This window comes from Aegilops tauschii, chromosome 1, assembly GCF_002575655.3.
Source record: "Aegilops tauschii subsp. strangulata cultivar AL8/78 chromosome 1, Aet v6.0, whole genome shotgun sequence".
Lineage (NCBI taxonomy): Eukaryota > Viridiplantae > Streptophyta > Magnoliopsida > Poales > Poaceae > Aegilops > Aegilops tauschii.
Window position 1 is genome coordinate 227,957,276 of NC_053035.3, and position 27,929 is coordinate 227,985,204.

The 27,929-nt window shown below is 45.9% G+C and overlaps 1 protein-coding gene across 1 annotated transcript; it reads left to right on the forward strand.

The window, feature by feature from the left end:
• Nucleotides 1–4,773: 4,773 nt before the first annotated feature.
• Nucleotides 4,774–15,021, forward strand: LOC109760359 (homeobox-leucine zipper protein HOX9). Its single transcript, XM_020319189.4, has 19 exons — nt 4,774–5,284; nt 5,763–6,089; nt 6,326–6,485; nt 6,592–6,671; nt 6,766–6,856; nt 6,952–7,047; nt 7,492–7,605; nt 7,716–7,799; nt 7,887–8,042; nt 8,131–8,205; nt 9,038–9,144; nt 9,232–9,412; nt 9,739–9,927; nt 10,369–10,443; nt 10,619–10,753; nt 13,170–13,489; nt 13,688–13,793; nt 13,964–14,113; nt 14,428–15,021. The coding sequence occupies exons 2-19, from the start codon at nt 5,833–5,835 to the stop codon at nt 14,572–14,574; spliced, it is 2,523 nt and encodes an 840-aa protein (XP_020174778.1). The 5' UTR covers nt 4,774–5,284; nt 5,763–5,832; the 3' UTR covers nt 14,575–15,021.
• The last annotated feature ends 12,908 nt before the right edge of the window (nt 15,022–27,929 follow it).

Sequence of the window (27,929 nt, forward strand, 5' to 3'; positions counted from 1 at the left end):
TATTGATTCGACACAAGGGGAGCCAAAGAATATTCTCAAGTATTAGCAGTTGAGTTGTCAATTCAACCACACCTGGATAACTTAGTATCTGCAGCAAAGTAGTATGGAAGTAACGGTAACGGTAGCAAAAGTAATATTTTTTGGGTTTTGTAGTGATTGTAATAGTAGCAACGGAAAAGTAAATAAGCGAAGAACAATATGTGAAAAGCTCGTAGGCATTGGATCGGTGATGGAGAATTATGTCGGATGTGGTTCATCATGTAACAATCATAACATAGGGTGACACAGAACTAGCTCCAATTCATCAATGTAATGTAGGCATGTATTCCGAATATAATCATACGTGCTTATGGAAAAGAACTTGCATGACATCTTTTGTCCTACCCTCCCGTGGCAGCGGGGTCCTATTGGAAACTAAGGGATATTAAGGCCTCCTTTTAATAGAGTACCGGACCAAAGCATTAACACATAGTGAATACATGAACTCCTCAAACTATGGTCATCATCGGGAGTGGTCCCGATTATTGTCACTTCGGGGTTGCTGGATCATAACACATAGTAGGTGACTATAGACTTGCAAGATAGAATCAAGAACTCACATATATTCATGAAAACTTAATAGGTTCAGATCTGAAATCATGGCACTCGGGCCCTAGTGACAAGCATTAAGCATAGCAAAGTCATAGCAACATCAATCTTAGAACATAGTGGATACTAGGGATCAAACCCTAACAAAACTAACTCGATTACATGATAAATCTCATCCAACCCATCACCATCCAGCAAGCCTATGATGGAATTACTCACGCACGGCGGTGAGCATCATGAAATTGGTGATGGAGGATGGTTGATGATGACGATGGCGACGGATTCCCCTCTCCGGAGCCCCGAACGGACTCCAGATCAGCCCTCCCGAGAGAGTTTAGGGCTTGGCGGCGGCTCCGTTTCGTAAAACGCGATGAATCTTTCTCTCTGATTTTTTCTCCCCGAACACGAATATATGGAGTTGGAGTTGAGGTCGGTGGAGCTCCAGGGGGCCCACGAGGCAGGGAGGCGCGCCCAGGGGGCAGGCGCGCCCCCACCCTCGTGGACAGGTGGTGGGCCCCCTGGCCTTGATTCTTTCGCCAATATTTTTAATATTGTCCAAAAATAAGTTCTGTGGAGTTTCAGGTCATTCCGAGAACTTTTGTTTTTGCACATAAATAACACCATGGCAATTCTGCTGAAAACAGCGTCAGTCCGGGTTAGTTCCATTCAAATCATGCAAGTTAGAGTCCAAAACAAGGGCAACAGTGTTTGGAAAAGTAGATACGACGGAGATGTATCAAGTCCTCACCGTATTCTCCTTGAGCTAGGGTCACACAGACCTCGCCCAATCACTCGTGGTAAGTCTTCAGGTGACTTCCAAACCTTCACAAACTCGGTCACTCGGCGATCCACAATTCCTCTTGGATGCTCTAGACCATGACGCCTAACCGTCTGGAAGAAGCACAGTCTTCAAAGGTAACAAGCGTCGGATCCACGCAGGATCAATCTCTTCAGTGATGCTCAATCACTTTGGGTTTGTAGGTGTTTGGGTTTGGGTTTTCCTCACTCGATGATTTTCGCTTAAAGTCCTCGGAGGATGGGATGATCTCAAATGACAAGTGTCAGTTTCTCTCGGAGCAGCCAACCAGCTAGTGGTTGTAGGGGGCGGCTATTTATAGCCTAGGGAGCAGCCCGACATGGTAAGACATAAATGCCCTTCAATGATATGACCGTTAGGTGGGTAGATATTTTGGGACAGCTGGCGCATAGCACAACAACGGTCGGAATTTCGAGGCTCAAATTCCTCAGGAATATCATGTTCCTCACTGTGTAGGCAATCCGCACTGGCGAATTCCTAACTCCCCAGTCAGAACAATCCTCAGAGACCAGAAGAACTTCGTCTCTGTCACTGAAAAATATGACTGAACTGTATGAGATTTCCAATGGCTTCACTCGAAGGGATTGGTAGGTGTAGGATTTTGAGTTGAGCATCACATGCAAAATTTTCCTTAGTATTTCCTCGACCCCCTTTAACAGTACGGTGTTTCCTATGACTCAAGAAAGAGAAAATGAAACTACGAAAACAAAAGTCTTCACACTTCATGTTCCTCGAATGATACTTAGTCTTCAAGGTCACACCAATTTCTTCACTTTCAAGGTCTTCAGAAAGTCTTCAGAAATCCAAAGTCTTCAGTTGAAGAACTTCATTTTTAGGGGTCGACTTTCTCTGTAAATATCAAACTCCTCATAGACTTATAGACCTGTGTACACTCATAAACACATTAGTCCCTTAACCTATAAGTCTTCAATACACCAAAATCACTAAGGGGCACTAGATGCACTTACATTGGTGCCTCATCTAGTTGATGGAGGTGTGTCTATCCTACAGTACGCCGATGATACGATCATCTTTATGGAGCATGACTTGGCAAAAGCGAGAAATATGAAGTTGGTGTTATGCTTATTTGAACAATTGACCGGGTTAAAGATTAACTTTCACAAAAGCGAATTGTTCTGTTTTGGAAGAGCCAATAAGGAACAAGAGGCTTATAGGCAATTGTTTGGGTGCGAATTGGGGACTTTACCTTTTACGTATTTAGGTATACCAATTCACCATTGTAAGCTGACAAATAGAGAATGGAAGTGTATCGAGGATCGCTTTGAGAAGAAAATGAGTTGTTGGAAGGGCAAGCTCATGTCATATGGAGGCCGATTAATTTTGATTAATTCGGTTCTCACGAGTATGCCTATGTTTCTCTTGTCTTTCTTCGAAGTCCCAGTTGGAGTTAGGAAAAGGCTGGACTTCTATCGATCCCGATTCTTCTGGCAGAGCGATGAACTAAAAAGAAAATACAGACTCGCCAAATGGAATATTATTTGTCGACCGAAAGACCAAGGGGGGCCTTGGTATTGAAAATCTTGAAGTCAAGAACAAATGTCTTCTCAGCAAGTGGCTGTCTAAGTTATCTGTAGAGACTGATGCCACATGGGCGCAGATTCTCCGTAGTAAGTATCTTCACTCCAAACGTTTGTCCCAGGTGACAGCGAGGCCGACGGACTCGCCTTTTTGGAAAGGGCTTATGAGAGTCAAATTAGCCTTTTTTCAATAGGACAAAGTTTATAATCGGCAATGGCGCTAACACGCGATTCTGGGAGGATACTTGGCTCGGAGAGACCCCCCTTGCGCTTCAATACCCGTCTCTTTATATTATTGTTCAACGACGTGATGCTTTCGTTGCAACGATACTTCAGTCCATCCCCCTTAATATTCAGTTTAGGAGGACTCTAGCCGGTAATCGTTAGGAAGCGTGGCTCCATTTAGTGAGTAGACTGATGGAGGTTCAGTTGTCTCAACAGCCCGATCAATTACGCTGGAAGCTTACTAGGTCTAGAGAGTTTACAGTTAAATCAATGTATCTCGATGTTATCAATTCCAGCTCCATTCCTAGTTTCAAATATGTTTGGAAAGTCAAAGTTCCTTTGAAAATTAAAGTGTTTACGTGGTTTGTACATAAACAAGTCATCTTAACCAAGGACAATTTGGCAAAGCGTAACCGGACAGGACCTACTCGGTGTAGTTTTTGTGATCGGGATGAAACTATCAAACACCTTTTTCTTGACTGCCCGTTGGCCAAAGTTCTATGGCGAACGGTGCACATAGCCTTTAACATTACTCCTCTGAATTCTGTCAGCACGCTATTTGGAACGTGGCTTAACGGGATAGAGTCCAAAACAGCGAGACACATTCACGTAGGAGTATGTGCTTTATTGTGGGCAGTCTGAAACTGCAGAAATGATTTGATTTTTAACAGAACAACAAATATTCAGTTTTTGCAGGTTATTTTCCGAGCCACTGTGTTAATCCGTATGTGGTCGCTACTCACTCTAACGGAGGCCAGGGAGCGTTTGGTTACTGGATCTATCCGGTGGGAGATGGTAGCACGGGATATCTTCAACCGGTTTGGATGGCGCTCATGTAATAGGATAGGCAATTAGTTTTCCTATCTTTCTTATGCCAGCCGGTTGTGACTTTTTGGCTAGTTTGTTATTGGCTCTTTGGCTCTTTGTGAGCTTTCCTTTACTTTCGTTTGAGACTTTAAGACCTTGCTGCACCTATTTGCTTATTTATAAAGTTGGCCGTATGCATCATTTTGATGCAGAGGCTCGAAAAAAATATTCCTCCCTTTTAAAAAAAATAGCGTTGCAAATTGTTTTAAATAATAATTACATTTTTATGAGACTACATAAAAAAAGGCTAGGGGTTCATCGGCTTGATTATATTGTATGTTTTATAATAAACATAAAATATAGCTAACTCTTGCATCGTATCATTTGTCTCTCTTTGTTAGGCCTTCAATTTGAACTTCTCATTTGATCTTCAAAACTTTAGTGCTTGTTGTAATATGTTGGAGGAATGCACGGGCCTAGTAATAACAATAGTTGTAAAAAATTGGACTACATTATAAATTTGGTGTCAGATTTTGACCATGACAAATGGTGTAGTATGCAGTAAGCAACCTCAAATCCAACAATGTCATCAAGAGAAAAAATGTCCAAGTCGACGCGGTCAGCGAGATGTCACGGGGAAAATAATGGTGTCCTTTCAGCGCGACAGTGACGCGGGCGGGGGTACAGCGAACCACTGTGTGCGGGTCCCACTCCCGACCTCCATGGACCGAGCTCACCCACCCCCTTCGTCCTCCTCCACAGCTTTCTCCATCTCCTCACGTCCTCTCACTGCCTAGTAGCCTAGCTAGTCTATCATCGTAGCTGTAGCTCCAGGCCTCTAGCTCGCAGCGTAGAATACGACTAGACGTACTGCGAGCTGAGCCTGAGCTACTGCCACTCTCGCGACCGCGGGCTCCTGCTCCGCTCCCCCACCCCCCCGCCCTCTCTCTCTCTCTCACTGGCCAGCCTTTAAAGCTGTCACCTTTTGCCACCCTCTCCGTGTCGCTGTACAGACTCTCTCTCTCTCTCCCCCTCTCCCTCTCGTCGCTCGTGCTGTGGTGTGCTCGTTCGATTGCCTCAGGTCGGACGGACGGACGCGAGCTGAGGGCAGGAGGGGCCGGATCCGGTGGTCCGGAGTGCGAGCTAGCGGCCCCGGTTGTCGCGGCGGCGGAGGAGTAGTAGGTGGAGTGCCAGAGGAAGCGGTTCATGGACGTGGTTCCCCCTACCGCAGCCCGGCGGGGCGGCGGGAGGCTGTGAGCGGGTCACCGGCGGCGCCCCTCCCCGCGCCGGCCGGCCGGCGTGTGTGGAGGTAACTCATGTCTAATTTCGCTCGACGCGTCGTTCGGGAGTTCGGGAGGACGATTCTCGCGTGTGCTCCTCAGACTGCTTATCCGCGTCGCCATTTGCGTTTCCTGATGGATCTTTTTTTTTCGTCCCTGAAAACATGTTTTTCCGCGATTATCCGTCTATTTTTTGTCTCTGTCGCTGGAGGATTTAGCTGATATTTCCGCGCGGCTAATTTTTCCACTTTTGATTCTCACACGAAATCGTGCGATTCTGGCGTCGCCTCGCCGCCCGCATTTGCGTCTTCTGCAGCGGCTGCCTTTCCCTTTTCCCCATTTCAGATACTGAGCCAAAAGCCGCCTCCTTTGCGTGCTTTTCCACGCTTTGTTGTTTAAGGGATCAGGAGGAGGGATGGAGGGACGCGGATGGCCCAACCGCGCTCGCCAATCTCCCGCGTTTCCCCATGTCAAATTTGTTCTAACTGCTCGAAAATCTCCTCCCAGGTTGTTCTGCCCTCAAGGATCGCTGCGCGCCGCGAGGGGGTGAAACTAGGACGCAAAGGAAGCGCTTAAGATGGCGGCGGCGGCGGTGGCGGCGATGCGTTGCGGGAGCGGGAGCGGGAGCGACGGCGGCGGCGGCGGCTACGACAAGGGCGGGATGGACTCGGGCAAGTACGTGCGGTACACGCCGGAGCAGGTGGAGGCGCTGGAGCGGGTGTACGCCGAGTGCCCCAAGCCGACCTCCACGCGCAGGCAGCAGCTGCTCCGCGAGTGCCCCATTCTGTCCAACATCGAGCCCAGGCAGATCAAGGTCTGGTTCCAGAACCGAAGGTGAGCATGTCGGCCGCCCGCCGCGCTTCGTCTTTTGTGATTGGATGGAATTTGCTGCATCAGCAGCCATTACGCTGCATGAGAGTGTAATGGTGGCTGGGTAAATTGAGTAAGGATGGATCACGAACAAATGTGGGAGTTTCTAGTTCTGTGTTGGAGCATATGTGTACTTTTCCCAATCTGGGCAGGTTCTGCATTCAAGCATAATTGTAATGGGCTTTTCTCCGTGGGTGCAGGTGCCGTGATAAGCAGCGGAAGGAGTCTTCGAGGCTTCAGGCCGTGAACAGAAAACTGAGCGCCATGAACAAGCTCCTCATGGAAGAGAATGAGCGTCTCCAGAAGCAGGTCTCCCAGTTGGTTCATGAGAATGCATACATGAAGCAGCAGCTGCAGAATGTAAGTCTACATTTTGTTGTTTTACTTTTACAGACCACGTTGTTTGTAGGACGCGGATAGGATAAATATCTGATCGTTGCTACCTTGTGTTTGCATTACATTACAGCCTTCGTTGGCCAATGATACAAGTTGTGAGTCAAATGTGACCACTCCAAACCCTCTAAGGGATGCAAGTAACCCAGCTGGGTAAGTGGTTTCTGTTACTGACAACAGGTGGGATCATCCAATTCCCTTTTATGTAAGAACTTGTTACATGTCTCCCTTCCATTTTCTTCTCTAGACTCCTTGCAATTGCGGAGGAGACATTGACAGAGTTCCTCTCAAAGGCTACAGGAACTGCTGTTGATTGGGTCCCGATGCCTGGGATGAAGGTCAGTTGCCAATTCTGGAGGTTCTTTGTTCCAACACTGATACTAACGCTAAGTGGATCTATGCATGCTCATTTGTTTTTCCTTCCTGTGATTAGCCTGGTCCGGATTCGTTTGGTATTGTTGCCGTTTCACATGGTTGCCGAGGTGTCGCTGCCCGTGCCTGTGGTCTGGTGAATCTAGAACCAACAAAGGTAACTGTATACCTCAAACTTCGTTTGTCGTTTGGAACTTCATGTTAGTTCAAGAACGCTCGTTGTTTGTTTCCAAGAGAATCATGAAGAAACTGTCGAACTTGTAGTAACCATATTGTTTGTATGATATATGGCGTGGTTTCTAAAAAATGAAGACAGACCTCAGAAAAAAAACTGTACCCCAGCTAGCCGTGCATACATCACTCCCGTTTCTCTAAAGATGTAAATAAAGCCTTTTGGAAAACTGAATCAATAAAGTTTTAAACTTAATAAAACAACTTATATTCTGCAATTTCATTTTTTTTGAAGAATCTTCTCATCTTGCCAGCTGAAACAGAAATCCTATCATATTTTCTTGCACTCCAAACTTCTCTACAAAATTGAGGCACACTGTTCTACTAAGAAATTATTCCCTGGAGTTTCTAATATTACTGTGCATTCTAGATTGTGGAGATCTTGAAAGACCGCCCATCTTGGTTCCGTGATTGTCGGAGTCTTGAAGTTTTTACGATGCTTCCAGCTGGAAACGGTGGGACCATTGAACTTGTTTACATGCAGGTGAGCATTATGTCATTGATCACTTCTTCCTTTGCACAATAATATGGTGTACTTTAGTTCGGTAACTTGTATTGTCCATGCTATTTCTTACTCTTGGTTTGTGCATTCAGATGTATGCTCCTACCACTTTAGTTCCTGCACGTGATTTTTGGACGCTGAGATACACAACTACAATGGAAGATGGGAGTCTTGTGGTGTGTATGAAATGTATTGTTGTTAGTCTAACTAGAGTGTAAATTAGAGCCAATGAAGCCTTTTGCTTACGTCCCTGTATATTTTAGGTTTGTGAGAGATCTTTGAGTGGTTCAGGAGGTGGTCCAAGTACTGCCTCAGCACAGCAATTTGTAAGGGCAGAGATGCTTCCTAGTGGCTATTTAGTTCGGCCATGCGACGGCGGGGGTTCAATTGTGCATATAGTGGATCATCTGGACCTTGAGGTCTGATTTCAAACATAGATGTTAAATTCCGTGCATCGATGTTCCCTCCCATGTTTCTTACTAATTTAATTCAATTATATCTTTACAGGCTTGGAGTGTTCCAGAAGTGCTTCGCCCGCTCTATGAGTCTTCTAGGGTAGTTGCTCAGAAAATGACTACTGCGGTGCGTTCTTAGTTATTACATTTCTTGATCCGCTTTTACCTTGAATTTGTATTTATATGCTATCTTCTGTAGTATGTGTACAGTGTCCACCTTTTACTTCTGATGATCAGTTCCTCGTGGCTCTTACTTGGCAGCTCAGAACCTCAGCCTAGTGCAATTGTTCAATATCTGTTATAATAGGGACATGTTTTTTTGGGATGAACAGTAAAAAAGTGAAACAATCCAAAATATTCTGGCATGCGAAGTTCCATGGAGAAAAAAATATTCGTAATGTTCTGGGCAAGAACAAAATAAAAATGATGCTCCAAATAAGCGTTTATAGAAACCATCTTGGAGCACTGTGCGTGCAGGACAGCACGAAAGTCTTTCTGTTTCGAAAATTTGCACCTAGGTAGACTGGTAGGCAATGTTTGATGATTTTCAGATTTTACTGTTCCATGACAGGAGCATATGTACTGGGTTCCAGATTGACACTTTTTATTATAATATCTGTTACATATGGGGAGGAATGATCATAATTGAGTTCCTGTTTTTGGCACTGTAATGCCTAGATACATGCTTAGATTTTTTTAGAGAATAAACATCTTACTAGAAATGCGTGTGTTGTACAAAACAATTTAACTACTTTAGTTTAAAGTCATTCGCTGGTTGGTGACTGAGCTCAAATATGCGATGCTAAAGCGAGACACTTCAAGATGATACTCATAATCCAGAGCTTTAAGTTTTTTATGGCACTTTGGCATACAAAAGTAGCTCACTGCTTTTTGCATCTTTTGACTGCTGGATCGTTCTGTAAATCCTAGTTCGGTACTGACCATTTCTTGTTGTCAAGGCATTACGACACATCAGACAGATTGCTCAAGAAACTAGTGGGGAGGTTGTATATGCTCTAGGGAGGCAACCTGCTGTTCTGCGGACATTTAGTCAGAGGCTGAGTAGGTTAGTCCTGGCTAATGATACTGCTACTTTTGCCCGTGCATGCCTTGGGCCGATGTTTATCTTGACACCATTTTCATGCCCTTTCAGAGGATTTAATGATGCTATAAGTGGCTTCAATGATGATGGTTGGTCTGTAATGGCTGGAGACGGCATTGAAGATGTGATTATTGCTTGCAACTCAAAAAAGATTAGAAGCAATAACACTGCTCCCAATGCGTTTATAGCTCCTGGAGGTGTTATATGTGCTAAAGCATCAATGTTACTGCAGGTGATGATACGATTATTACATATACGTTAATTTGCATTCCCATTGATAAAGACTTTGTTAAGTTTATTAAAACATCTGTTGTTCGATACTGGTATTCTTGCATCTTGTCAAAAATCTGGTGGCATGCATTTGGATGGTAGCCTGGTACTTTAGGTTATTGTACTGTTTGTGCTATTGGCTTGTAGTGGTATACTAGAAATGTAGGTTTTGTTTTGTTTCACTTGGCTAACATTGCAGACACTGGAGAATTGAAAACCAACTTGGATCTTTCTCTTAATTCTTGTCTGTTTTTCAAGCTCTTACTCTGTCTTTGTTTGGTTTACTAGAGTGTTCCACCAGCAGTACTGGTTCGGTTTCTGAGGGAACATCGGTCTGAATGGGCTGATTATAACTTTGATGCATATTCGGCTTCAGCGCTGAAATCAAGCTCATGCTCACTTCCTGGGTTGCGTCCCATGAGATTTTCTGGGAGCCAGATCATCATGCCACTTGCTCACACAGTGGAGAATGAGGAGGTACATTCACAAATCTTTGCATGTACAGCCGTATGATTTGCTAGATGTTGTCATGATTTGGTATCTCTTCGAGACATTACAAATTCCTGTCGCTCATTGCTATATGCATTATTAATCTATCCATGTAGATCATTGTGATGGATTGTCCTTGGTCGTATTTTCACGTTCTTCATTCTTGTAAATTTCCCATTTGTGTCTCATGTAACCTTCGTAGATAGTATTCCCTTCACTGCATGTGCTTCGTGCAACTTTCCTTGTTTAATAGTGTGGCAGATTGGTAGAATACCAATAGGTTATTGGCTGGCAAGCCTTATAACAAGTCTATCATTTGGAGAGGATAATAAACAACATGTATTTATACAAGATATGTTGATAAATTGCAAGCTATTTTTCTTGACGAGCGTAATAGCATGAAACCTTGATGAATAATTCAATATGCAGATTCTAGAAGTTGTTCGTCTTGAAGGGCAAGCGCTCGATGAGGGTCTTTTATCAAGAGATATCCACCTGCTTCAGGTAATAACTGACAGTTCATTGATTTAGTCTCTAGTGTTCTATTATCTGATCAATCAACCAGTTGGATTTCACTTTGCACATTGCTTATTAGTTGGATTTCTACTTTGATGCTAGTACTGTTAAGTATACTGACAAGTGGTACTAAAAAGATCTCTGAACTTTATTGATTTTTCAGTTTTGCACTGGACTAGACGAGAAATCAATGGGATCCTGCTTCCAACTTGTCTTTGCACCAATTGATGAGCTTTTCCCTGATGATGCTCCATTAATATCTTCAGGCTTTCGTGTTATACCACTGGACATGAAAACAGTTGAGTATCCTGTTTCTCTAATTTATTGTTATAGTGAAATTCAGGACACCACTTTCCTTTAGTGATCAATAATTCACTTTTCCTGGCAACTGCATTATTTTACATGTCCTCCTACACAATGCTCCATTCTGTTCAGAAATGCATTGTAACATACTTCTATGCCATCAAAATATTTCTGAAAGTTTTATGGCTGAAACCTGAAAGCCATTCAATTACAGTAGGATGGCTCTTGTTTGGCCCTATCTTCTGGTTTCTACTTTGTTATATGTAGAATGATTTTCACTTGCTCAGATTTTAACCGTCAATATCTTTCAATTTTTTTTTGGAAAAGGAGGTTAAAACCCCCGGCCCTGCATCAGTCGATGCATACAACCATCTTTATTAATCTATACCAATATAAAAAGACCCAAAGGGGCAGATCCAATTAATCTCGGCCATCAAATCATGTTAATCCAATGACCTAGACTGCTTCAATGTCGAGCGCTCAACACGTTTAGCGTGCAGTTAATTTCATGCCAAATATAGTGCTAATCACATAATAACACGCAAATAATATTCTAAATATCCGCATGCATTTAATATACTTCCAAATTAACGTGCATTGCGCGTACACATTGACTAGTTATTCAACAAAGGTCTGACAAGAACATACATCAAGCCACCCGAAGCCACCACTCACACTTACGAACTCGATAATGTGGAGTGCTCTCACTCCCCATATCTAAAACCGGTGTCGTTGCTGATCCATCCGCATAACATATCGGAACCTACATCTGGTGCAGCAAACCTAAAGCGTACACCACATGCACACGCTTTAGAAGCCGCCATCATCATCGAGCTGACCCATCTTCAGGAAAGAGATCGGCCTCAGCCTTGCCAGTCCGGCCATCCGTCGACGCCACCACGGCGCCCAACGGCACCACCTCCCCGCGCGTAAACTGCCGCAGCACCATGCTGCGAAGTACCACCAGCCGGCACAGCTTGAAGTCTCTAGAAGATCTGTCGTGCGTAGCACCTGCTGAACAGGCATGACACAGCGTAGCACCTGTCGGCTAGGCATGACTTGGCATCTCCATCGAAGCTCCGTGCAAGACGAAGCCGCTCCACCTCCTGCCTCTGTCTTCCAGTGCTGCTCCACAAACAGCTCCCAAGAGAGAAACGACACCGCAGTGCCGCCATCGTTCGATCTGGAAGACCAGATCCTAGGGTTTCCCCCGGAGCAGCATGAGTGGGTCGACAGTAGTTACACGACGATGCCTTCATCAAGGTAACACCTTGATGAAGGCATTGTCGTTGTAATGGCGCAGAACGCCGCCATCTCCAGCCTCCGGCTCGGTTTTCACCGGCAACTATGTCTCCCCGACTCGCAGCCGGGACTAGATGACGGATCTTGAGATCCGACCACCCAGCATCAGGCCGACCACCTCCGACGGAAGAGATGACCACCACCGCCATAATCCTCGTGATGCGTGGTAGAACCAGAGTAACCTGTCACCGAAGCCGATGACAGGCAGCAGGTTGAGAACGCGACAGCAGCAGCCCGCCTAGACTCCTAGATCGAGCCTGCCTACCACGCCGCGGCCTCCTGCCATCCCCACCGTCAGCAGCAGAGCCCACCGACGTGCCCCGGCTGCCGCTGCCCGCCATCACCGTCGCGGGAGGAACTAGATCTGGCTGCCGCCTCCTCAGATCCACGGACACGAGAGGTGGTCCGCCGCCGCCGCGCCACAGGTCCTTCGCCTAGCGACGTTGCAGGCGGCAGCGAAGGGAGGGGGAGGCGCGGGAGGTCGAGGGCAGGACCGGTGGCGGCCGCACGGGGTCGGGGGAAGGAGAGTTGTCCAGATCTTCTCGAGTTTCTTGACCTCCTTCGAACTCATCTTTCATAGGATGGTGCACCAGCTGGTAAACACTAGATTTCCTGGCGACTGCATTTTTACATGTCTGTCCTACACAATGCCTCCATTCTGTGTTCAGAAATGCATTGTAACATCTATGCCATCAAAATATTTCTGAAAAATTTATGGCTGAAACATGAAAGCCATTCAATTCCAGTAGGATGGCTCTTGTTTGGCCCAATCTTTTGGTTTCTACTTTTGTTATATGTGGATTGATTTTCAGTTGCTCAGATTTTAACCATTAATATCTTTCATAGGATGATGCACCTGCTGGTGGAACACTAGATTTCCTGGCGACTGCATTTTACATTTCTGTCCTAGACAATGCCTCAATTCTGTTCAGAAATGCATTGTAACATCTATGCCATCAAAATATTTCTGAAAATTTTATGGCTGAAACATGAAAGCCATTCAATTCCAGTAGGATGGCTCTTGTTTGGCCCAATCTTTTGGTTTCTACTTTGTTATATGTAGATTTATTTTCAGTTGCTCAGATTTTAACCGTCAATATCTTTCATAGGATGGTGCACCCGCCGGTAGAACACTAGATTTGGCCTCTAGCCTTGAAGCTGGTTCAACTACACTGCAAGCCTCAGGCGGTGCGGATGATTGTAATCTACGATCAGTGCTGACAATTGCCTTTCAATTCCCTTACGAGATGCATCTCCAAGATAGTGTTGCAACTATGGCCCGGCAGTATGTCCGCAGCATTGTCTCCGCCGTTCAGAGAGTGTCGATGGCTATCTCTCCCTCTCGATCTGGCTTGAATGCTGAACATAAGATAATTTCTGGCTTCCCTGAAGCTGCAACACTAGCTCGCTGGATATGCCAAAGTTACCGGTAAGTACACCCACCGTCTTCTATTCTAATCGTATGGACGATTGATGCCAGTAGTGATCAATGCTGCTTTTTGCTCTGGTCTGCACCTATTCTTGCAAGGCCAAGGAGTACAAGTAACATAACTGTAGATGCCCAAAATTAAATGTGTACTAAAGATTAACTTGAATGGAAGCTGAAGCAAAACAACCATATTTACAGGTTCCATCTGGGGGTCGAGTTATTTAGACAGGCAGATGAAGCTGGGGAATCTTTATTGAGAATGCTTTGGGATCATGAAGATGCTATTTTGTGCTGTTCTTTCAAGGTACCTTTTAAAATGAAAAAGCACTACACACAAAAGTAAACAAATGCGTTTTAACTGTGTTTTGTCTGTTATGTCTTCCTGGATGTCTGTTAAAATCATGTGAATATGGCAAGGCAGAAATGTGGGCTTTCTTGGCTGATATACCTACCTGCATGCTAACATTCTTTCAGGAAAAGCCTGTATTTACGTTTGCAAACGAGATGGGAATTAACATGTTGGAAACATCTTTCGTTGCCCTTCAAGATCTCTCGTTGGACAAGATATTTGATGAAGCTGGTAGAAAGGCACTATACTCCGAGATCCCAAAGTTGATGGAGCAGGTATTCAACTGCTTCTTTCAAGCAACTAAAAAAATTTACTCTCAAGTCTCAACTGCTAACACAAGTCAGTAGGATCGATACATGCATTTGAACCTTGCCATGTAAAAATTCAAGGAAGCGCTGACATGTTTCATTTCTGTTTGTGTATTTCATCTCATCTGACTCTAATAGACAGCCTCCACGAACTGATCAAACTTACTTTCCAATCAAGTCCTTCAAAATACATTTTGTCTATGTTCTCTTCTTTGCTCTTGCTCATTTTGGAAACGGATTAGAAGACGGCGCATCTAATAATCATTCATCTATCTGTTCAGGGCTTTGTTTACCTGCCAGGTGGTGTGTGCTTGTCTGGGATGGGCCGCCATGTCTCATTTGAGAATGCTGTAGCATGGAAAGTAGTTGGTGAGGACAACAACGTGCACTGCCTCGCCTTCTGCTTCGTCAACTGGTCTTTCGTGTGATCATCCATCACCTGTCCCCGTCGCATGCAGCTCCATTTTTGCTCTCTGTAGGAGAGAACCGCCGCCACTGGAAAGTAGTTTTACGCTATCTTTAACTAGTTTGTTTCTAGATTTGAAGAGCCAGCATCGGGAAGAATTCTGCCTCGTGTAAAATCTGCTCACGTTTCCACTAATTTACCCAGGCAAGAAGCTGGCTGATGTCTGTCTGGATTGAGGTGCTAGCCTTTCTTGAATCTAGAAAGGTTCCTACTTTTATTCGTGTGATGATGATGGAATGCTAGTAGTAGCGAAATTGGGACACAGCTGATGTATAATCAGTGTTTGTGTGGATTTTTCGCTTTACTTGTCGATTTGTATTTGGTCTGAAGATCGTTTGTTTGACATGAATCATTTGCCAACTGCCTGGCATTCGAGATTTGGCTAAAGAAAGTGAAGGTCAGCGTCAAAGCCTAGTCTGACTCTGAATTGTGTGCAGTCAAATACTCAAACAGCTTCGTCTCCATGCAACCTCTCCCTCATGCTCGGCACTCATCACCTGGTCACCTCTGTATGTCCCGATTGATCGCCGGCGCTGCCAATCACACGCCCGCCCTTCCCGGAGCCAAATCCTCGCCACCTGTGGCCCTGTTGTGGCAGTGGTACATTGTTAGCAATCTACAGGATCTCTCGATATATATTACTCACGCAAGGATTTGAGTATCAGTATAAGATACAATCACGATTACACAAATTGGGGGCGTTTGCGCTTCAGGCGCCGATTATAGGCAATTTTGCAAGCGGGCCATCAAGCAAGATGTACTAATCACCCCGCCACCATATCTCATGTGAATAATAACATCCTTCCTTTCTTTTCTTCTTTCTAGATTTCTTTTTTCTGTTCCTTTTTTTTTCCTTTTCCTTTTTCCTTTTCCGTTTTTCTTTTTTCTTCCTTCTTCTTGGTCCGATGAACTTTTTTTAAATTCGTGAATTTTTTCTTCAAAATTGACGAACCTTTTCTCTTGATGATATTTTTTCTTAAAAAATTAACTTTTCTCCAAATTTGATGTTTTTTTAAAAAATTCAATGAATCTTTTTTAAAATTTGGTGAACTTTTTTCAAATTGGATGAACTTTTCTTCAAGCTCGATGAACTTTTTTTCAAACTTGATGAGCGTTTTTTTTCTTCAATTTGATGAACGTTTTATCAAAATCGATGAACATTTCTCAAAAGTGTTGAACTTTTTTTCAAAATTGAAGATTTTTTTTTTCAAAATCCATGAACATTTTTCAAATCGATCAACTTTTTTCAAAGTCAATGAACTTTTGTTAAATTTGTGAACTCTTCCTCAAAAGTGATGAACTTTTTTACAAAATCGATGAACTTTTTTTCAAAGTCAATGAACTTTTTTAAAATTTGTTAACTCTTCTTCGAATATGATGAACTTGCTCAAATTCACGATTTTTTAAATATAATTCAGAAAACTGAGTGATATAGTACACATGCTATAAATAGCGCGGTAGCGCCGCTGGACTTATAGTTTTGGCACTTTTATCATTCGCTAGAGTCGAGTAGTTCTAGTGGTCATGCCCATTGCACGTCAAGACTATGGCTTGAGTTCAAATCTTGGAGAGGTCAACCTTTTTTGCTGTTTTTTTATGCTCTTATAAGTTCGTTACGAATCGGCCTTGTTGGGCCAGGCCCAGGTGGGCAGCGCGTGGGCGCCGGGATGCGTTGGCAGTGTTGAAGACACGGCTTAGGAGCACCCCCAATTGGGGAGGAAGGGAATGGAGATAGAGGAAGAACAGAGAGCCGTGATCCACTAGATGGTCCCTGGTGAGCTACCGATCATACCCACTCCGGGGCCCGGACTCTTAAGTTGGGCCGGCGTGCACGATTGGGCCGAGCTGCTAGCGAGGCCGCAAACTTGAAGAGCAACTAAATTGAAAGTACCGCTAAAAAAACTAATTGAGGAGTACTCCTTCGGGAGCCCCACAAGGGTCACTTGGGGTGGGCTGGGAGCGCGCCACTTGGCGCGCTCTCTGCTGCCGCACGTGTCACGTTCTGGATGCCCCTTGGATTTTTTATTTTCTGTACATGTTTTCAGCTTTTAGATAATTTTTTTGTTTTTTTTGGCTTTTCTGTTCTCCCCGGTTTTTCCTAGATTTGGACAAAAAAATGGGAAAATTATTTTTGCGTGAAAAACGCATTTTTTTTTGTTCAGCGAGAGGCACAGATTTACCTCTGGTGAAGGCATGGATTTGCTTCCGCGAGAGTCATGGTTGTGCCTTTCGGAAAAGGAAAAAATGTGGTTTTTTCTCATTCCGTGAGAGGCACGGATTTGCTTCCGTGAGCCGTGTCTCTCAGAAAGGGAAAAACACGTTTTTTTCGTGAGAGTCATGAATTTATTTCTCGTGGAGGCACGGATTTGCTTCCACGAGAGGCACGGCCGCGCCTCTCGAAAATGAAAAAAAACATGTTCTTTTTTGTTCCGCGAGAGGCACGGATTTACTTCTTGTGGAGGCACGGCCGTGCCGGATTCTCGTGGAGGCATGGCTGTGCCTCTCGAAAAGGGAAAAAATTCGTTTTATTCATTCCGCGAGAGACACAGATTTATTTTTCGTGGAGGCACAGATTTGCTTCTGCGAGAGGCACGGCCGTGCCTCTGAGAAAGGAAAAAAACTCGTTTTTCTTTTTTTATCGTTCCGTGAGAGGCACAGATTTACTTCTCGTGGAGGTATGCATTTGCTTCCGCGAGAGGCACGACTGTGCCTCTCAGAAAGGGAAAAACGCGCGCCTCTTCGGAAAGGGAAAAAACATGCTCCCGGTTCGGGTTTTTTTGCCCGGTTTTTTCGTGGAAAAAAGGTTCGTTGAAACCTATAAACATGGGATCTAGTTTTGAAGATCTCAACACGAGGGATCCAACGGTGAAAACGGTTCGAGATTTGGACGCATGGTCTAAGAGATAAAACATTGTGAATAAAAACATCTACGAAAAAGGAAAAAACTCTCGGGTTGCGACAAGTGGCGCACATGCAGCACGCCACTTGTCGCAACCAGGCAAGGTGGGAGTGATCATTGGAAGGAGTACTCCTTAGTTAGTGATTTCGGCAGACTTGTCTTCAGTTAAGCATGTTAGTGCCGCTAGCATCCCCCTCTCCTTTCGAAGAGGCTTGTCCCCAAGCCTCCGCTTCAGGAAACCGCACGCACAAGGCAGCATTGTCCTCCCAATTGTCGGCTAGAGCTGCAGTGTAAGACCAAAGGACGAGCACCCGCTCAGTCATGTGCCCACCCTTCTTCCTCCATCGCGTGTCCACAATTGCTGCTAGAACCATAGGAACGTCAGTGAGACGAGGGAGTTGTTGTTCTGGACTTCTACCTGGGAGCAGAGCGTGTCACAGCTAAGAAGCGTGGAACACTGGGTGAACATCTGCGTGCTCTAGCAGCTGCAGTTTTTACGCAACGTGGTTGATCTTCTCGATGATCGGGTATGGCCTGTAGTAGCGAAATGAGAGCTTGTGGTTGGCGTGCCTAGCGACAGATGTTTGCACGTAGGGTTGCAGCTTCAGGAACACCGCGTCGCCCACCTTGAATGAACTGAAGGAGCATTTCTTGTCGGTGTTTTGCTTCATACAGAGCTGGGCGCGCTGTAAGTGTTGTTGAAGTAGGTCTTGGATAACTGTGTGTTCATCCAGCCATGATCGCAGTGCTGACACTGTGCAGCTGTTGGAGGTGGTGATGCCTCAACGACAAGGCTCATTCCCGTACATCATGCGGAATGGCGACATCCCGATAACTGAGTGGTCGGTGGAGTTGTACCAAAACAGGGCCAACGGAAGTCAGTGACTCCATCTTCTTGGACAAGCATGAGTGAAGCACCGGAGGAACTTCTACAAGCACCGGTTCACGCGCTCGGTTTTCCCGTCCGTCTGGGGGTGGTTTGCTGTGCTCATGCGGAGCTCTGTGCCGACGTACTTGAAGAGCTCTTGCCAGAAGTTACTCGTGAAGACAGGATCATGATCTGAGATGATGGCTTCAGGGAAGCTGTCGTGGATTTGTCACGACAGATGCCCTAGTGAAAGGACTTAGGTGTGGAGCCATCGCAACTGGTTAGCTTGAAGGGGTTGAACGGGACAAAGGACACAAGGAGTTTACCCAGGTTCGGCCCCCCTTCGTCGAGGTAAAAGCCTACTCCTGCTTCTTGTTGTATTGCTTGAGTTTCGATTACAAGGGAGCGAATACGCTTGACCTAGTTCTCGATTGGTTGTTTCTTGAATTAACCCGCCGCCGGGTCTCATCTTTATATACAGGTTGATGCCCGGCGGCTTACAGTGTCCCGTCCGGTTCGGTCTCTAAACAAACTTGCCTTACAGAGTAAGTTAACCTTGAACGGCTCACACCTTCAGGTCTTGAACTACCTCCGGGTCTTGGGCCTCCAATAAGCTTTGCATTACGAACCGCCATCTTCAGGTCTTGGACCTCTTGGGCCTTCTTCACAGTAAGCCGCCAATGGTATAACCCGACCGCTCCTGGGCGGGTCATACCTCAGGGTTATATCCCCAACATTAGGCCCTAGGTTGATTTGAACCTATTCATATCAATCTCCACTGTTTAACTCAGCAGAATGTATCATTGCCTTTTCTTTATCAGTCCGGTATAACCCACCATGACATCACAGAAGTAGAATTATTGTAACCCGCCATGATGTCATGCGCATTAATTCCGCACAAGGCCGAAGATATCTCAACTGATCTTTATCTTAATGGACCTCCCGAAAATCGAGGCGCCCGCTCTGTTAGCATAATCATTTTTTCCTCCTTGATTCCTGCGCATGCCCTTTTATCACCTCCTTATAAATAGGGACAGGGGCCCTCCTTTCACTTTTTACGCCTGCCTCTGCTTCTTCTCCTTCGCCTTCCTCGCGCCGACCGACGCCTCCAGAGCTCCGTCACTGCCGTCGACCTTCTTCAACAACTCCGACCTAGGCCGCCGCATCAACCTGATCGTGTCCAGAGAACGACGGCGCTCCTCCGCTGATCATCTGCCTCGCTAGGTACTCCCCTTTCTCCACTCCCCATCTGCATTAGGTTTCCTCTGTTCGTCAGTGTTCATCGGCGTTCATTGTGGTTTTCTCTTCCAACGCTTAGTTCAATCTGAGAGGTAGTACAAAGTTGGCACGGTAGCAGTTGTAGTATCCATTTCCAATTGTAGATGCATCCTGTCTCCCTGAGATTCAAACCCAGTTCATATGTTCTTCCACTGTCATATTTAGATTTGGTAATTATTTCCGTTTTCTGAACCTGCCGTAGATCCAATATTATAGATCAGATCCGTGGAACCTATTTGTGTAACACTTAGTAAAAGTTTCCTCAAATCCGTAAGCCCCGGCTTGAACACCACTGTAGGGCCGGCTAAAAAATATCACTTTATAACCCGCCGAACACCAGCCGACTTATTTATGGAATACTCAAATTAGCTGCATCCGTTTGATGTTAATATCACCCAACTGTGCTTTTGTTGTTTTGTCCACACTATTTTCTTTCTCATAATAACCTGTCCGTATATGAACCAAACCTGCATAGTATATTTACCTTCTTATAACCATCGGGCGACTTATTATCTCAAATTTGACCCGCCATCATTCCCCTTTTAGGCCTTTCACGATAAAATGACTAAAACAGTCACCTCATGTGATTGGGTCGCCACCACTGTGACGGAACAAGCTCTGAACGAATATGTTCAAGTGGGCGTCTTGTCAGCCAAAGAGGTCATTCACTGGCGAGCCCCATGGACAGAAATAAGACCTGATCCAAAGGACGATAAAGTCGTGGTTTTCGCTGATCATATGAGCCGGGGTTTCTCACCACCCGGCTCAAAGTTCTTTCGCGACGTTCTGAATTTTTATCAACTTCATCCACAAGATATTGGGCCCAATTCAGTCCCCAACATCTGCAACTTCCAAGTCTTTTGCGAAGTATATCTTCAGGAGGAGCCAACTGTTGACCTTTTCAGAGAATTTTACTATTTGAACCGCCAAACAAAAATGACAGACGGACCCAGTCTTGAACTTGGCAGGATTTCTATCCAAAGACGCCAAGATGCCGTCTTTCCCGCGGCCAAGCCTCCCAATCACCCCAAAGACTGGAATCAGACCTGGTTCTATTGCCAAGACACCTCTCCGGTGGGTGAAACCCTCTGCCGGGTTTCCGTGACTGCCAGCTTAACCCAAGACATCCTCTTCCGGACCGGATCAGTGCCGCTGAACGGGTCAAATATGCCTCCACTTTTAGCAAAATAAGAGCCTTAATGGCCAACGGCTTAACTGGCATCGATTTGGTCCGATGCTGGGTTGCCTGGAGGATCATGCCTTTGAGCCGCCGCCCCGGCTTAATGTGCAAGTATACTGGCGACACCAAAGATCCACAACGTCACTGCCAAATACGTCTGGATGATAAAGAGATCAATGAGATGACCAAAATGCTACTCAATGAAATCTTAGAGGATTGTAGCAAGACGGGGCTGAACCCCTTTTGCACCCTTAACCCAGCTCCGGCTCTAAGAATTTCAAGCTCATTGTTATCTTATTCTTCCTTCTCATATATTGCCTTCTTACTATTACTTGCTTTCCTCAGGCCAATGATCCTTTCTGGAATAAAAAACTTCAGGATAAGCCGGCCAAAAAGGCCAGGGGAAAGAACAAGGCTACCAAGAAACCCGCCAAGAAGAAAACAGACACAACAGAGCTATTTGCACTGAACGATGATGAGTCAGAGGTAGAACTTGACTCCCTTGGCTCCTTTTTTGTTTATCTTATTGACACTGATTGCTATTAGGATGACGCGGAGGACAGCCACGCACACGGTGAAGATGTAACTATCCTTTCCTCCGACTCAGAGCCTTTGCCAAGACAGAAAGTTCGACAAGTGAGCTGGAAAGTAAGGTTTTCTCACCCTTTAGCTTACTTGGATCCAAACTTTATTTTGAAGAAACAACTGCATGAAGCTCGGCGCACAACCCGGAACAACGACTGTGGAAACCTTTCCTCCGGTTTACCCAACACGCCGGTTCCTCAGAAACGCCGAAAAGAGGTGCCACAGACTTCACCCCTCTCCTTTCCTAAAGCGGGTCTTATCTGTCAACCGCTTAATTCATCCGACTCAAATTATCAGGGAACTTCTCATTCATTCTCTAGCGAGTCAACGGGGACTCATATTCCTCTCTTCAAAGTCGCTCCTGGGTGAGAACATTTGAACTTTTTGTTTTCTTTTGAACACCTTACAAATGATATATTAACATCGTCACATGTCTTCCTTTCAGTGGTGTTGCTAAACCCAGCAAAAAAATGATGAATAAACCGGCCCAAGATCCAAAAGTTGCTGAGCCGGAGAAGCAAACCATGCCTGAAGCTTCTCATCAAACTCCTAAGGCCGTTGCTGATGACCCGCCACCAGAATCGCATGACATAACAGTGGATACAATGGGTGTTGACCCGCCAAGCCCCACCAAGCCTGTTGAAGAGACTCCTTTGCAACAAACTGCCGAGGACGTCATTATTACTGGCACTGGTTATACTGAACCTGGGAATCCCACCATTCTAGCCAGGCACTCTGCCAAAGAAGAATTGGTTGAAAAGAGCAAAGCCAAGTTTGATATTGCCAATTATTCCCACTTAGGCGTTAGTGAATTGTTCTCTGGCTGTCTCAGTCAACTGCACTCTGGTCGTGATCTCAAGGCGGACACAGTAAAGAAGATGCGACAGAAGTATGAGGTATGATCTTCTGTTTCCTTTATGTATATAGTCATAGAGCCCCCAAGTCTTATCCATAGGAAAAATACATTGAGTAAGGGTAAGACTTGTCAAAATGTATTACTGTAAGTTTGAAGTCATAGCCCTCATGTACCGGCTTATCTTGAAAAAGATGAGCCAGTTCATTTTCATTATCGTTGAGAGTACTTTCATGCCGTAGCCCTCATGGGCCGGTTTATCTTGACAAAGATGAGCCGGTTCATTACCTTTAAAAGAATAATTTCATACCATAGCCCTCATGGGCCGGATTATCTTGACAAAGATGAGCCGGTTCATACTGCGAAAAAAGAACTTCCGCACACATTAGCCCCCAAGTGTCAAGGGCTTTTCTTGCAACATGCTTGAGACTTGTATGCACACTGTATCTTGACCAACTTGTTTATAATTGTTTAACTCTTACTTGCAGGACGCCTTAACTCAAATTGAATCCCAGTTGGTCGACCTAAGGCCAGGCTTGAACGTCAAGAAGCTGAAACACTCAAAGCTGACTCCAAGTTTAAATTCAGCCTGGAGGAGAACGAGAAGCTCAGAGCTGGATTTTCCACTGAAAGAACCGCCTGGGAGGAGGATGTAACGCCCCGAGACCGATGCTCCAGACGCCTGCCATGTTTTCGTGTTCGTTGTGTGTATTTATTTGTTTGTTGCATTCATCATCCGCATTGCATCGGCACTCGTTGCCGTCTTTGTTTTTAAAACTTGCATTCGTTCGTAGTTGCCGCGTTCCCCCTTGTCTTCGGTGACCGTTCCGAGACCAACCGTGTTTTCGGTTCCCTCTTGTCAAACCAACTATCCTCTCTCGTCATCCCTCAGACCCCTCGCGCGCGTCCGAAAACTGCTCCGAATCCGAACCGGGCTGTCGTTACCGATGGGTCCGGATCATCCCCCAACATCTATACAACATCGCCGTTTTCTTTGTTGGACTCTCCTAGCTTATTTTTCTTGACCGGTAGCCAAGCTAACCCTTCCTATAAATAGACCCCTAACCCTAAACTTTAGGAGCAATGTCCCATCCATCCCCACGCCGCCGCCACTCCACCGAATCCCCCTCGGGATCTCCCCTGCCCGATTCACCCAACCAGTGCTCTCCCTCCTCCTCGTTCCAGATGCCCGAGCCCCAAATCCAAATTCCTCTCGGCCTCCACCATGTAGCCTCCGACCACCTCCCTCGTCGTGCGCTCCCATCCACGAGCAGCCCAAGCCGCATCAGCCAGCCGCAGCACCTCCCTGCTCGATCTTGTGCTCGAGGCGCCCGAGTTCCTCGCCCGCTATCACTGGAGGAGCACCAAGGTCTCACCTCTTCCTCCTGTTTCTTTCTCCCTCTCTCATCTCTCTTCCATCACCCCGAGCCTCCCTGTCTCTATGCCTACATGAGTTTCCGCCGTCGCGCCGTGGTGTCGTTCCCCTGCTTCGTCATGTCCGGGGCCTCTACCTCGCCGGAGCACCGCGTCGCCCGCTCGTTCCCCTGCCTCCTGCATCGCGCCCTGTCGCATGCTGCCTCCTGCATCGCGCCCTATCGCCTGCTGCCTCCTCTCATCGCCTCGGCTCCGGCTAGAACGAGCCGTCCCCGGCCTCCTCGTCAGACCGGCTTCCCCCGGCAAGTCCTCGCGTCTCCATCCAGGTCCAGGTCGCCGTTCCCCTGCTCCTCCCTTCTTATTTTCTTCCTCCTGCCCCCGCTCACTCTCAATCTCTCTCTGTAACAGCAGCCATCGTCGCCGCCCTGCTCAGTTCGTCGCCCGCAACGGCGTAGCCGCCCCGCTCCCCTTCTTCACCGGAGTTCTTCCCCGCAAGACCCTTCCTCGAGGAGCGCCGCCGCCCTGCTGCCAAGTCCCGCCTCGCCAAGCCCCTGCATCGCGCCGCTGTTCCCCTGCTGATGTTTCTGTTCTTCAGAAACGAGCAGCAGCAACTTGAGCTGCTCGCCCCTCTGCTTCGCACGCTGGACCGCCAAGTCCCTCCTGTGCGCCAAGGCCCAGCCTGCGCCCCGCGGCCTGCCTCCTCCTCCTCTCCAGCTGGGCCGAGCCCATGGGTGAGCAGCCCTCCAGCCCCTCCTCTCTGTTCAGCCCAGCAGATTCGGCCCGTGGATGTTTTTTTTCTTGTCTCCGCGAATTTAGTAATTATCCAGGATTTACAGATTTGCACAAAAGTCCCTAGTCTTCATGCATATAATAACTCATCAACCGTGCATCGGATTAAAATGATTTATATATGTAAAATGCTTAGAATTTCATCTAGTTTCATAATATGCCACTCTCATCCATGTTTGAAATGTTTAAAATGCTGTTTGTTTAAATTTGCTCGAATGCCATGTTAAATGATTTATTTCATAGCTTAATAACCGTAACTCGGAATTTAATAAACTTTATATGTAAATGGGGTAGAAAAATGCATATATTAACTTGGTGCACTTTATTTTGCTGTTTAACAACATTAAAATTGTGTTTATGGCAGAACAGTACCAAATCTAAAATATGCACATGGGGATTTTCCGGAATTGTTGTTTGTTGTTCCGGCCTCATTTAAACTTGCCTAAATAGGTAGTTTTCATATGCTTCACCTATTGCCATGTTTAATAACATTTAATATTGTTGGGTACATAAACGAGAGAGAACTAAATAATTGATGTGGTGTTTTTCCAATATGCAACTCGTTGCATATTGAGCTCCACTTAATTTGTAGTGTTGTTTGTTGCACTTTGCCATGCCATGCTCATTAAATCGGACATGCATCATACTTGTTTGTGCATCATGCCATGTGTATGTGGTGGTTGTTTACTATGTTGTTTGTTTCTTTCCGGGTTGCTTCTCTCGTTAGCTTCGGTTTCGTTCCGGAGTTGTGAGGATTCGTTCGTCTACATCCGTTTGTCTTCTTCATGGACTCGTTCTTCTTCCTTGCGGGATCTCAGGCAAGATGACCATACCCTCGAAATCACTTCTATCTTTGCTTGCTAGTTGTTCGCTCTATTGCTATGCCGCGCTACCTACCACTTGCTATATCATGCCTCCCATATTGCCATGTCAAGCCTCTAACCCACCTTCCTAGCAAACCATTGTTTGGCTATGTTACTGCTTTTGCTCAGCCCCTCTTATAGTGTTGCTAGTTGCAGGTGAAGATGAAGATTGCTCCATGTTGGATTATGTTTATGTTGGGATATCACAATATCTCTTATATTATTAATGCATCTATATACTTGGTAAAGGGTGGAAGGCTCGGCCTTATGCCTGGTGTTTTGTTCCACTCTTGCCGCCCTAGTTTCCGTCATACCGGTGTTATGTTCCTTGATTTTGCGTCCCTTACGCGGTTGGGTGATTTATGGGACCCCCCTTGACAGTTCACTTTGAATAAAACTCTTCCAGCAAGGCCCAACCTTGGTTTTACATTTGCCTCACCTAGCCTTTTTTCCCTTGGGAGTCGCGCTCTCGAGGGTCATCTTTATTTACCCGCCCCCCGGGCCAGTGCTCCTTCGAGTGTTGATCCAACCTATCAGTCGCCGGTGGCCACCAGGGGCAACTTTGGGCTGGCCTACCGGAAGCTTGGACAATCCGGTGTGCCCTGAGAACGAGATATGTGCAGCTCCTATCAGGATTTGTCGGCACATTCGGGCGGCTTTGCTGGTCTTGTTTTACCATTGTCGAAATGTCTTGTAAACCGGGATTCCGAGACTGATCGGGTCTTCCCGGGAGAAGGAGTATCCTTCGTTGACGGTGAGAGCTTATAATGGGCTAAGTTGGGACACCCCTGCAGGGTATAAATTTTCGAGAGCCGTGCCCGCGGTTATGTGGCAGATGAGAATTTGTTAATATCCGGTTGTAGAGAACTTGACACTTGACTTAATTAAAATGCATCAACCATGTGTGTAACTGTGATGGTCTCTTTTCGGCGGAGTCCGGGAAGTGAACACGACTTTTGGGTTATGTTTGACGTAAGTAGGAGTTCAGATCACTTCTTGATCATTACTAGTTGACGGCCGTTCCGTTGCTCCTCTTCTCACTCTTATTTGCGTATGTTAGCCACCATACATGCTAGTGTTTGCTGCAGCTCCACCTCACTACCCTTTCCTACCCATAAGCTTAAATAGTCTTGATCTCGCGGGTGTGAGATTGCTGAGTCCTCGTGACTCACAGATACTTCCAAACAGTTGCAGGTGTCGATGATACCAGTGCAGGTGACGCAACTGAGCTCAAGTGGGAGTTCGATGAAGAACTTGGTCATTACTATGTTTCGTTTCCTGATGGTCAGTAGTGGAGCCCAGTTGGGACGATCAGGGATCTAGCATTTGGGGTTGTCTTCTTTTATTTTGGTTCCGTAGTCGGACCTATGTGTGTACTCTGATTGATGTATGATTTATTTATGTATTGTGTGAAGTGGCGATTGTAAGCCAACTCTTTATCCCATTCTTGTTCATTACATGGGATTGTGTGAAGATGACCCTTCTTGCGACAAAACCACAATGCGGTTATGCCTCTAAGTCGTGCCTCGACACGTGGGAGATATAGCCGCATCGTGGGTGTTACAGAGGAGAAGGCCTCCTTAGTGCAAAGAGCAGAAACTACCGAATCCTCTTTGAAAGAGACCACTGCAGAACTGTCCAGCTTAAAACGCCGTATAACACAGATGACGGCTGCTATCTTTGGTAAATAGTCAAGATGCTTTGATTATTTTTAATATTTAATTGGCGACTCATCTGCGCGCTTTATGAATAGGTCCCAGGAGTGCCAACCTTGGCCAAGAGATGTTGGTGAAGCTGAAGGCGGTTTACACATTGGTGGAGCAACTGTACACAGGCACTCAGCGAACCATAGCCGCCATCTCCCACACCAAACAACCGCCCACCCTTATCAGGGAGGTATTGGACAAGCTGTCCGTTATACCCCAAAGAGTGGAGGAGATAAAATGATCACCCACCAGAGCTGGTGCCATAACCGCCCTGAGTCGGGCCAAAGCGTGGCAAGTGGAACTAGACCCGGAGGAGATGGCCATTGGCTGTCCAAGCTATAAAGAAGACGGGTCTCCCTTTGATGCAAATGATTTTGCCAAATGTGTAAGGGAGATGCGCCCCTTGGCAAGCAAATTGGCTGAAGAAACTGATCTACCAGATATCAGGCGGCTTATACCGTTGAAAACGCAAAAGTGAAGGCGCCAGCTTATGAAGTGATGGATCTTATTCCTCCAATACATAATCATACTTTTGCTCCTGAAGTAGATCCATCCACACTTATAGATGATGAAGCTGTGTTCAAAGCCTTAAATGGCATCAATTGGACATCACCTGACTTCCAGACGATGGACGAAGAAGAAGAACCAGCGCAGGATAACCTGGAGTCTCCAACCCGCCAAGGCCAAGATAACTGATCCAAGGGGCGATTCTCCATCACGTTCTAATTTTTAATGTGGTGAAAAAAATACTTGGTCGCACCTTGCAGGCCCATTGGCCTTGTAATAGGATAGATGTGGAAACACTGATCTCACATTCCATCGTGCATGTTTATATTCTTGGATGCTTAAACCGCCGATCTTATCTTTATGATCCGCCACTAGCACGTATAATATTATCAATCATATGGGTCATACTGAATAC